Source organism: Cicer arietinum, chromosome 6 (assembly GCF_000331145.2).
Source record: "Cicer arietinum cultivar CDC Frontier isolate Library 1 chromosome 6, Cicar.CDCFrontier_v2.0, whole genome shotgun sequence".
Classification (NCBI taxonomy): Eukaryota; Viridiplantae; Streptophyta; class Magnoliopsida; order Fabales; family Fabaceae; genus Cicer; species Cicer arietinum.
The window spans coordinates 68726026-68739076 of record NC_021165.2 but is presented as its reverse complement, the minus strand read 5'-3'; the positions used below and the strand labels follow the sequence as shown (position 1 = coordinate 68739076).

General features: G+C 32.3%; 1 protein-coding gene across 1 annotated transcript in view; it reads left to right on the top strand.

The window, feature by feature from the left end:
• Positions 1–5392: 5392 nt before the first annotated feature.
• LOC101500681 (flowering time control protein FPA) overlaps positions 5393–13051 on the top strand; it is a 10772-nt gene continuing 3113 nt past the window's right edge. The window contains exons 1-5 of the mRNA XM_004507289.4: positions 5393–5860; positions 8949–9194; positions 9861–9941; positions 10164–11191; positions 11601–13008. Coding sequence (XP_004507346.1) covers positions 5567–5860; positions 8949–9194; positions 9861–9941; positions 10164–11191; positions 11601–12996 — 3045 coding nt within the window. The 5' untranslated portion in view covers positions 5393–5566 and the 3' untranslated portion in view covers positions 12997–13008. The remainder of the gene's footprint in view (positions 5861–8948; positions 9195–9860; positions 9942–10163; positions 11192–11600; positions 13009–13051) is intronic.

Sequence of the window (13051 nt, the reverse complement as noted above, 5' to 3'; positions counted from 1 at the left end):
CGCAGAAACAAGTGTAATCCTCGGAATCAAAATTACGAGGTCAAAAAATTGAATTTCTTTAGATCAGTCTCACTAAGCGAAAAGGATCCTAAAAAAATTCAAATACTTTGATTGTAAACCTATTTGCATGCCGTATGATCTAAGTATGAAACTTTTCAAAAACATTGATAAAAGTGTTAGACAAAATGAAAATACGAACATCATTGGCAACCTCAAGTATGCCACTAACTCTACTAGACCCGACATTGCCTACGCCGTGGGACTATTATGCAGGTTTACTAGTAAACCTAGTATGGAACATTGACAAACTATTGAAAGAGTCATGAGATACTTTTAAAGGATCACGAGTCTCGGGTTACATTATCAAAGATTTATTGTCGTCCTTGTAGGATACATTGATGTTGATTGGAGCACTTTATCATACGACTCCAAATCAACCAATGGCTATATTTTTAGTACACTGGTGGTGTTGTATATTGGAAATCAAAGAGAAAACAATATTGACTCAGTCTATTATGGAGTCTAAAATGATAGCCCTAACCACTACTAGTGAAGAAGCAAGTTGGTTGAGATGTTTGCTAGCTGAGATCCCTTTATGAAAAAATCTATGTCAGTTGTGTTGATCCACTGCGATAGTACCCCAACTATTGCAAAGATTGAGAATCATTATTACAACGGCAAAAGACGACAAATCCGTCATAAGCACAACATTTTTATAGAGTTTCTATATAAATGAGCTGTTACAATGGATCATGTACGCACTAATGAGAATTGAGCATATCCTTTGACGAAAATGTTAGCTAGAAATAAAATCCTAAATACATCCAAAATGATGATACCAATGCCTATAGTCACTCATGATGGTAATCCAATCCAAAAGACTGGAGATCCCAAGAATTAGGTTCAATGGATAATAACAAGTCGTGAAGTAATTTGATATGAACATGTTATTATAAATCAAAGAAGCATGATTCCTGAAGAGATGAAAGGATGAGAAAATATAAACTCTTAATGAGATCTATATTCTATATGGAGTGGAGTACCTAGCTATATGAGTACTTTTGATAAACTAACCTAAGTGAATCTAGGAGTGGGGCTGCTTTATCTGGAATTTTGAGGCAAAATTACTAAAGTGTTCACTATGGTGGGATAGACATGTAGGGTCATTTATGCATAACTTTTGAGAATACACCCTATGAAGGTTGCGTGGAGAGATAAAATTCAAGACTACGAGTAACTCTTGTTGAATCTGAATCTTACTTATTATGCAAAAGTTCAAGTAAGGAGACACATTTGTTTATGCACGATCTTATAGAAGCGTTTGACGCTATTTTAGAAACATTTTTTTAAATTCAAGTAGGGGATTGTTAGAATTAATCTGAAACATAGAGCTAGTGTTGTGTGAATTGGAAAAAATGTAGAAGGGATATCACACATACATTTGTAGTGTTTATAAGATGAATGTATGATCTTTGGGCGAACAAAAAAAAAGTTGTTTTTGCCCTCCACTAAATTAACATAACTAATCCTAACTTTACTACATTCTCCCCGTTTTTGCAACACAAATTCATTTTTCTTTTGGAGTTTGGCTTACCCAGTCAACCATTATATTTGGAGCTGTTGGCCAGGTAGAAAGAAACATTTCTACAAAAATTAGACAACATTTTGTGCTCCTATTCCAATTTTCTATTTCCTCCACTTCCGAGTCACTTCTCCTTTTCTTTATGTCCCTTCGATTTTTTGAGTTGTTCTAATACCACGATCATTTTAGAGTGGTTTGTGCGGTAGATCCTTCGATCTTAGAGCATTGTGTCGTAGTCCCTTATATTTTTTAGTGGTCCTAATACCACTATCTTTCTAGAGTGATTTTTGTGTCGTAGTTATGAGTGATCATAATATAATATTTCGAGTTGCTTTAACAATCATACTGAGCGTGTATTTCTAGAACGGTTTTCTAGAACTCCGATACAGTTTGTTTGTGATGTTTTATCTCGGAGACTTTGTGGTTGATAGTCTATCTTGAACAATTTGGACAGTGCTCCAAAACATCTTAAAGAACGACATCGACTCAAACCATATATGTTCAGCGGCATCAATTTATTTTGAAACAGTTTTTCGAAACTCAAAATGTAAAATGACAAGTACATTCTCATTTTTCTCTCGTTTTTATGGGTACCAATAAATTTACCTTTCTTTTATCTTCTTATGAATTTTTTAAAATATTTTGAACTAGAAAAAAGGAAAACTACAGAACTAGTCAAAATTTTAAAATTAAGTTTTTTTAAAAATAAAAATCTAAAGGCTTAAATATATATTAATCATTTATCTTTTACTAAATATTTGTTTTGGCCTTTTATTTTCTTTAATTCATTTTCGTCTGTTAGTTTTTCATCACAACAAATTTTAAATAGTTGTATGATTATTGTCATGAATTATTAATGTATAATATTGAATCAGTTATAAAGTTAAGTGTGCAAACTTAACAAAGACAAAATGAAAATACAAATAAGTTTGATTAAATGTTATTTATTTCAAATAGTTTATATCTATTTTAAACCATACAAAGATGGTTTTTCAATTGTGAACATGTTATTGGATTTAATAAATGTTTTTTTTAAATAATATTAAAGTAGACATATATTAACATTATAACTTTTATTGTGATGGTAGAAAATACTAAAATATATTATTAATAAAAGATATATTTAATTGTCATTTTTGTTCTTCTATTTTTTCTTATTCACAGAATTGTTTATTCTATTTTTAAATCTCTCGTATTTGTACTCACTTTTAGAATTCTAAACTCAAAATTGGTGATATATCATATTTTTAATAAGGTAATAGAAGATATGATGACGTGGAACAACCCAAATAGATTAATAATTTTTTCAGGTCATTGTTGAATGATGTGAAATTAAAAAAACAATTTACAAATGATTAAAAATACAAAATATTACACTAAACAATTGAAATTACAAAATTATAATTGAAAAGAATTTATGTTTTTCTTTTGACGGAGGAGAAAATTCTTAAGTTAGAAACCGAAAATCTAACATTATTCTATCTCAATCTTCTTTCTTTATGAAACCTAGATTCATATATGCGAGCCAAATTCATGATGCAAAACAAGATTCAAAACTGTGATTCATGAATGTAAGGGTACAAATTGATTCACCCACTTTTTAGCGACTCGTTTTCGTACTAAAGAACAATTTCTTTTAAGTAATTATACAAAGATAATTAAGATTTAAATATGTTTTTAGTTCTTATAATTATAATTTTTTATTTATTTTGATATTTGTAAATTTTTTTATTTAATTAGTATCTCTGTAAATATAATTTTATTTTTAAAATAGTTATCTCATTTAATTTATGTTACAAAAATTGTAAAACCATTAAAATATAATATTTTTTAACAAAAAAATCAAATATAATTAAATTATAATATTTTTTAACTTAAAATTAATCTCAAATATTTTAGTCTTTCTTAAAAAACCTAAATTTCATCTTTTTTTTCATCGTTTTAGTCCTCTTAAAATCTGAAAAAGCAAAATGAATTTGATTAAAGGTTCAACCATGTTACCATGGTGAATTTCTTCATCACCCTTTACCATTACTAAGTCTAGGACTAGTTCTTTGACTTTCTTCTTTGCCCCTCCTTCCTCTACAACTAAATTATACTCTCACTTTTAAACTTTTTCAAAAAAGAAAGAAACTCTAATTCAGAGCCAATTATAGAACTCATCATTGTCCAACAAATTAACACAATTTTTTTTTTATGGTAACAATGAATTTGAATTTGAATACAGTGGTGAATTTCAAATGGGTGAAGGTGTTGGTGACGAGGATGAAAATTATGATGAGGAAGAAGACTGAAACGATGAAGAAGAAGACACGATTTTAATTTTTTTAGAGAAAAATTTGAGATTTATTTTAGGTTAAAAAATGTTATAATTTAATTATATTTAGATTTTTTTTTTAAAAAAAGTGGTTATGTTCTAACAGTGTTACAATTACAATTTTTGCAACAAAAATTGAATGAAATTATTATTTTAAAATAAAACGATATTTACTTAACCAAACAAAAAAACTTATATATATATATATATATATATAATTGTAAAGAACAAAGATATATTTAAACCAATAATAAATATAATTAGATAAAAATATGACATATTATCAATTTTGAGTCTATAATTCTAAAGAGGGACTAAAACTTAGAGAATTTAAAATAGAATGATCAGTTTCGTGAATTAGACAAAGTAAGAGACCAAAACTATAATTAAATTTAAAATATAAAGTACAAAAATTAATAATAAAAAAAGATAAATGATCAAAACTAAATGATATTTTTCTATTATATCCTTAATTTTTTTTTTCAATACACTATACTTTGAAATTTATATACTAAAATATCTTATTTTTTAAACCTTTCATTTTTTTAACACATGAGCAAATGTTAAATTAATAAATAAAATATAATAAAAAAACTAAATTATATTAATAAAATCAAACAAAATACACTAAATGAAAAAATATACATAAAAGTTAATGTAATTGGGTAGATGTGCTAAATAAATAAAAATGTATTATAATATTTTAACAACTCTATCGTATCTTGCAACAAGATAAGAAAGTGATATAATATTTTAATAATTTTCTCCTATTTTGTATTTTATTGCAAATAATTTAACAACTTTATCATACTCCTATTTTGCATTTTATTATATACTCAAACATTGTTTTATTTTCAAAGAAAAAATGAAGATACAATTATTTATATTAAAAATAAAAATAGGCGTTAATAATAAAATACACAAATATATCAATTATACATGTTAATTTATATTTCAATAAGTAAAATTGAATATAAAATAGAAGACAATAAATTCTACAACATATAAGGGATTAGTTGCAACATATGATATAGTTGCTAATTTATTTGCAATAGAATCTAAAATAAGAGAAAATTTATTGTAAAATAATATAAAATTGCTAATTTATTTGCTATACGTTAAACTATTATAATATATTATTTTCTTTGCACATCTATTTAACTTGTATTAATTTTGATGTAATTTTTTTCATGTATAAACATAATATTATTTTTATTTTTATTTTAACCTGTATTTTTTTTGTAAAAAATAAATAAAGTCTCATACCAAAGAATGGAAAAAAGAAATTTTCCAGCATCGCGGTCTTGCGATCTAAAAATGTGAGATTTTCTTTATAAATTTTAGACTATATTAAATTTAATTTTTGAAAAAGATATATAATAAAAAAAATATCTAAAACTAAAAAATAAAATATAAAAATTATATTTAGATAAAAATAAAAAAAGGCGAAGGAAGGAAGAAAAATCTGCATTTATATTTAAACTCGAACCCTGTTCCTAACACGTTTCACTTTCTCAATCTCATCTCAACAGAATATTCATTCATTCATTCTCACTTCTAGGGTTTCTCCCTCGCCCAAAAAAATACACCCCAATCTCTCCAACATTCGTACCATTCATAGAGGAACTGAGGAACACCTCTTCCTGCGATTAGGTTTTCCAATTGCAATGCCGCTTCCGACGAAACCAACGAGGCCACCACACGAAATCGGCAGGGACTCCGAGGAGTCATCGACCCCTTCCAACAACCTATGGGTTGGAAATCTATCGCCGGACGTAACGGATTCCGATCTGATGAATTTATTCGCTCAATACGGCGCTCTCGACAGCGTCACCTCTTATTCCGCTCGCAGTTACGCTTTCGTTTTCTTCAAACGCGTTGAAGATGCTAAAGCCGCTAAAAACGCTCTCCAAGCCTTCTCTTTTCGCGGCAATTCCTTGAAAATTGAGTTTGCCAGACCGGTTCGTTCTCACTTATTTTTCACTTTCTCTTCGGATTCATGTATTAATATTATTTATTTCCTATTAATCAATTATATTATTATACTTGCTTCCCTTCAACAATGCGATTTCGGTTTCAATTTGCCTACGAAATTACTCCGCATGCATTCTCATTGCTCAAATCAAATACCTAGTTTTTGCGGGTTTTCTTATTTTGCTTAAATGTCACATTTAACGAAGAAAACTCGTTTGTTCATGCGCAAAATTGCGTTAGGCAGCGTAATATTAGGTCATGTTTGGATACAGTTTGTTTATCATGATTGGATTACCTTTCTCATTTTAATTTGAATTAACTTTAGATTGAAATCCATAATCACATGGTTCTAAATTGTGATTGTGGTTGGATTATGTTAAAATATACTATTGTTATTGCGATGTGTTGCAGAGAGAGATATTGAAAACCACAATTTAGAACTATATATTCCGAATAGTAAAAATTATATAACTGAACATGATTTTTCTAAACAGTTCTACTCATTTGGAACCGGGATAATTGTAATCCAAAGAACTACTTAGCGGTGTTGATTAATTTAAAATTTAACATACACTAAAAAGAAAATTTTCAATTCAAGGTCGAATATTTGATTCTCGAAAATGGATTGGTAAAAGTTGTTTGTTTAAATTGTCCGAGTTTAGCTTCTAAGTATTCTCCTATTAAATCATTGATTAATAAATCCTTCACATGTCAAATGGATTCCAAAAGCTGGTTTTGTGATTGGATTGTTAAGGCACGAAACTTTGTATCTTGAAACGAAGACGAAAATGGTGAAGACTACGAAAACTTGCCCAAAGTTTTAATTTGATTGAACTTCGTGAAACGTTGTTGCGGTCATTTTATTAGGCCTTGTTTGTATATTGACGCCAGAATTATGAGCATGACTAGGCCGTATGTGTGACTGGGCAACGCTTAAAACTGTGTTAGAAATGTTTTCTTTTACCATTATAATAAAATAATATAATTTTGTTGGTAGGGAATTCATAAACTTTCTAATAGGTCCTGAGCAACGCTTAAAAAGATTTGTGGTAACTGCAGTTAGAAATCATGCAGAGTTTATTGTCACCATTGGTAGGAGATCAGAATTTGGAACCAGTTATGCAGACTGCGTGGTTTACGTTCACAGCCGGTAATTGACATACAAATTGCCAAACAATCTTCAGCGCAGGAATCCTGTAGGTGCTTCAAAAATAAATAATCCTTCACATGAAAATAAATATAAAAACTGTTTTCAATCAACAAATTGGAAATAACTCAAGTGGCAGGGACAGTAATTTCTCGTTACCATATATAACCATGAAACAACTGTAAACAGTGTTTATCGCCAAATCAATGTTCCTTGCCTTCTTTTTTACCTCCAAACTCCTCAAATTGGTTGGCAAAACATACATGTCGGGTATCACAATTTTTGATTAAACCAATTATTCGTCCGCCTCATTGAATTATTATGAAAAAAATGAGACCGCTGATCTATGATCAATAAGAAAATTGGGGTTATATTTAATGTATATTTAGGGCTTGTTTGAGAGGGTATTTTGAAGGGAGGAGGGGTTTGATTTTCTTTTCAAAATTAAATGAACTATAAAATGTTTTTAAGAAAGAATAAACCAAGTGAAATGTTATATAATTATATTATATATCATTATTCTTTTAATTTTTCAATAATATCAAATATAAATAAATAATAAATTAAATTATAAACATAGCTCTTTAAACGTAGAGCATAGGCAATAATGCTTTATGAGGTCTATGAAATTGCAGTATATAATGTTCGTTAAGGTACATAATGCTGCAAGATACTACTAAAGAATGATTTTTGAGGTCGTGAAATTGCGTCTATCTGCACATTTTTCCGGTCTAAATACTAATTTATTTGGAGAACTGGGAAAGTCCGAACTATCCCTGTTACTATCATCAATACCCCCCTCTCATCCCAGGCCTACTAGTCTACTACGAACTAATCCTAGTCCTTCAAATTATGTAACTTGAACTAAAAGAAAGTAAAAGACAAATTAAAATAGCACTGATGCCATTGAACTATGAACAAAATAATTAAGCTTTAGTATCGTGACCTGTGCTCATATTGTACAGTAATACGAAATCTAAAGAGCACCCTGACATCTAATTCTAACAGTTGTAGAAGGAGCATTGAGCTGAATCAGTTGTACAAACAAGGGACCCTAGATCTTATGTTTATCCTTGATTACTTACGATCTTGAAAGATGTAATTTATAGAAATCTTATAGTTTTTTTTTTTCTGTTCAATTTCTCCTTCAACTTTTTGTTTTATTTCTTACGTGCAAAGGCTTTAATCACATAAACTTAAGGGCCAGTTTGGATTTAGTAAAGGATTTTTATTATTTGTTTTCACTTTCGATTTCTAAATTATGTTACTGTTTTCACCTTGTTTGTTACTTTCAAAATTTGCAAAGAAAACAGTGAAAATGTTTATTTTTTTATTTTCATTATCTATTTTCACTTTCAATTTCATAGTTGTCATATAGTTTTCAGTTTTAAGCCAAAAACCTTATATTGTTGTAACTTTATTCTGTTGCTTTTCAAATCTTCATGGTGGCAGTATTTTGTGCTAAAACTTAAGCTTCAAGATTTCAATCCTGTACCACAAATGTAGCTTTCACAGAAAATAATTTCCCTCAATGTCATACTTATAATGCATTTGATGAAGAAACAACATAACTTCCTTTTTCTTCTAGATTATAACAACAACGATCATAGCCGTTTTCCACTAGGTTGAGTTGGCTACATTGATAAATGATGCCATAATGTCCTTCTTCTACCTAATTTCCTTTATTTTTATATATATTCATTCATGGCCACCTGAAGATATGAATTTCTTTTCAACAGTTTAACTGCTTAATTCAAAGTAGGAGCTGTCAAAATTATGAAGTGGTAGTGCCTTTGAATAGCATGATGCAAAATTAAAATTTTCTTTTAGTAGTAGCATATTGTTTTGAACTTTTGATTGTAACATGTTTGTTTCTCTTTTATATTCCTTGTGTGGACTCTTTTAACCAAATATGCTGTTATTTACAGGCAAAGCCATGTAAACAGCTTTGGGTGGGTGGTATTAGCCCAGCTGTTACAAAGGAAGACTTGGAAGCTGACTTTCGTAAATTTGGTAAAATTGAGGATTACAAGTTCTTTAGAGACAGAAATACTGCATGTGTTGAATTTTTCAATTTGGACGATGCTACCCAGGCAATGAAAATTATGAATGGAAAACGCATTGGTGGGGAAAATATTCGTGTTGACTTCCTCCGGTCAAATGCTACAAAAAAAGTAAGTTTTACTTTAAAATGTTGGTTTTGTTTCTTGTTCTTCCACTTTCTTATATTATTCAGTTACTTATTGTACTACTACATACATCCTGATGTCTTGGTAGTGTCTATAATATCAACTAGGTTATTGGGGTGTAGTTCTTTAAAAATGAGACACTGGAATGCTATTTCTTGCATTATAAGTAATTCATATTTGAGTGAACGACCTTTTTGTGAAGCTTTTCACATTTTAAAATGGACTTTGGTTGCTTTTATTGCAAGGTTTGTCTAATTTCTTCGGTAGTGTTTTGGATGAGTTATATTAGTTTCATTCCAATTACTTTTGCATTAATGTTTTCTAGAAATTAGTGGATTCCGTGTTAGGTACAGATTCAAAATATTGAAGAAAAATGATGTTCATTGAGAGAAACCTCTACTAGACTCAGGCATTTGGGAGACCTAGAAATTTCCTTCCAAAATTTCTATTCCAGTACTCAAGACAAGCCTCTCCTCCAATCTTCCCTCCCTTTCATTTGTAACCTAATCATCTTCTCTCACCATCTAACGAAGTCCCTAACACTATTCTACTAACCAATAGGGTTACCTAACATTGAGTTGTTCTTTTCATCTAATTTTTGCTCTTCTACATGTTTTTCTGATGTACATAATATTTTTCTGATTTCTGTAGGATCAATTGCTTGATTATGGGCAGTTTCAAGGAAAAAGCTTGGGGCCTACTGATTCCTATTCTGGGCAGAAAAGACCACTGGTGAGAATACTGTGCAATGTGCATCTAATTGGCTGTGTGCACCATTAGTCCTAAATATCAGTTTGTCGTTGCCTTGTTGGTGGATGTAATGTGTTGGCATTTGGAAGGCAATGCACTGTTAAAACCTGCATTGCCTACTTGTATAATTGTTAATGTTTTATTTGTGCTGGTATCATTACTTTTATTAGTTTTACTTATGAATACTTGTTCTTGTGTCAACAGAATTCACAAACTCTATTGGGGAGGAAGGGTGATGGTCAGCCCAGTAACGTTTTGTGGATCGGTTATCCTCCCAATGTTCAGATTGATGAGCAAATGCTCCACAATGCTATGATTCTATTTGGTGAAATTGAGAGAATCAAGAGTTTTCCTTCAAGGCATTATTCATTTGTTGAATTTCGAAGTGTTGATGAAGCCCGACGTGCAAAAGAGGGCCTTCAAGGACGCCTTTTCAATGATTCTCGCATAACAATTAATTATTCAAGCGGTGACATGGGACATGGCAAAGATTACCCTGGCTTTTATACTGGAAGTAATGGGCCAAGACCTGATTTATTCCTAAATGAGAATCCATATCGACCATTACAGATGGATTTATTCGGTCATAATCGTCCTGTGGTTCCAAATAATTTTCCTGGACAGCTGCCTACTGGCAGTATTGTTGGTCCAAACATGCCAATGCGGCCGTTTGGTCCTCAAGGTGGTCCTGAATCTGTTGTTTCTGGCCCTGACTTTAACGAGATCAATACACTACACAAATTTCAGGATGGTAGCTTGACGAATAAGATGGGTCCAAACTGGAAAAGGCCATCTCCGCCTGCACCAGGATTGCTTTCTTCTCCTGCTCCAGGTGTTAGGCTTCCTGCAAGATCAGCCTCTGGTGCTTGGGATGTACTTGACGTAAACCATATTCCAAGAGATTCTAAACGGTCTAGGATGGATGGTGCATCACCTAATGATGATGCTCCATTTCCTTTAAGAAATAAAGATGATCGTAGAAATAAAGATGATCGTAGGTTAGCTCCCGAACAAACATATGGGATGGGTCCAGCTATTGATGGAGGTGGTTCTGGTCCATATCATGGAAGGGGTATACTTGGTCCAGGAAGCACAAGGATTCCAGCCGGAGTACATGCTTCTGTCCAACCCGATGATATTGATCATATATGGCGCGGGCTTATTGCAAAAGGAGGAACACCTGTTTGTCGTGCTAGATGCATCCCTGTAGGAAAAGGGATTGGAACAGAGCTGTGAGTATAATTTTATCTGTTCTTAATGTATCAGCTTTAATTTTGTAAATTCGGAAGAGGACTTTTCTAAGGGAATATGTAGGTTTTATGAATTTTATTTGTTTGTGCTTCCTGCTGTCTTTTCTAGTATAGATTTTTTCTTCATTGTATCATTAGGAAGAATGCTGTTCTTGTTGCTCCTAAAAAACTATTCTTCAACTTTTTCTGTTTTTCCTTATATGTTTGGTAAATAAGGTAACTGACTAGATCTTTTTGTATTTTCCATTTAAACAATTGTACCTTGATTTTTGGAAATGAGCCATTTACTTTTTCCTTGAAAACTGTCTTGCCATAGCAGTCAAAAGGTATACCTGTCTTCATAGTCTTGTTTAGAGACTGTATTAAAATTTGTTTTATTCATTTACTGCAGCCCTGAAGTTGTTGATTGCTCAGCTAGGACAGGATTGGATATACTTGCAAAACACTACGCAGATGCAATTGGCTTTGACATTGTTTTCTTTCTGCCTGATAGCGAAGATGATTTTGCTTCATACACAGAATTTCTACGCTACCTTGGTGCAAAAAACCGTGCTGGTGTTGCCAAGTTTATTGACAATACAACTTTATTCTTGGTACCTCCTTCTGATTTCCTGACAAAAGTTTTGAAAGTCACTGGACCTGAACGTTTATATGGTGTGGTTCTCAAGTTTCCACCAGTGCCTAGTGGTGCGCCCATGCACCAATCACCGCATTTGCCCATGCCTTCAACTCAATATATGCAGCAGATTCCTCCTTCACAGGCCGAATATGATATGAATCCTGCTAAGGAGGAACAGGTTTTGCCCATGGATTACAACAGAATGTTGCACGAGGATTCTAAGCTTCCATCTAAACAAGTATATCCACAACCAGGTGGGCCTCCTTCAGTTCAGTCTGCAGCTCCAGATTATGCTCCTAATGCTGCTTCTGGGTCTCAAGCTGGAGTTGCATTAACACCTGAGCTTATTGCGACTTTAGCTTCTTTTCTTCCTACAAATGTTCAATCATCTGCTACTGATGGTGCCAAGCCAGCTGTAGGCTCCTCAAATTCGAAGCCTCCGTTTCCTCCTGTGGCATCTAATGATGGAAACCAATCTCAATTGTGGAAACAGGATCATCAAATTGCAGATCAATCCATTCATCCACCTCAGCAGTTGAGGAGTATGTATAACATTCACAATGCTCATTATCAGCCTTATCCACCAGCATCAGCTCCTGGCCACACTTCTCAAGTGTTCTCTGGCAGTTCTCATATTCAAGACAATGTTGTTAGCCAGCAACAGCAAGGTGTGAATTCATCTAGACACATGCCTAATTTCGTGACACCTACTCAAAGTGGACAGGTAGCTGCGTCCTCCCATTTCAGTCATCAGTATCAGGTCGAAGTTCCTTCCAATACTCAAAAAGGCTTTGGTGTGGTGCCAGGAAGTGACCCCTCTGCTTTATACAACTCCCAGTCTTTCCAGCAACCTAATAATAACTCCCAGTCTTTCCAGCAACCTAGTAATAACTCTCAGCCTTTCCAGCAACCTAGTAATAACTCTCAGCCTTTCCAGCAACCTAATAATCCTCAGCATCAACCTGTCATACCATATACAGCGGACCAAATGAACTCCAATCCTCCCATTCAGCAGCATCCTGCCTATGGAATTGGTCAAGGAAACCCAGAAATGGAGGCTGATAAGAACCAGCGGTACCAGTCAACTTTACAGTTTGCTGCCAATCTTCTACTCCAAATACAGCAGCAGCAAACTCAAGGAGGACATGGGCCAGGAATTCAACAATGAGAACTGTTTTCTGTAAGTAACCTCCCATAACTAATTCTTTTGAATGGGTGAAATC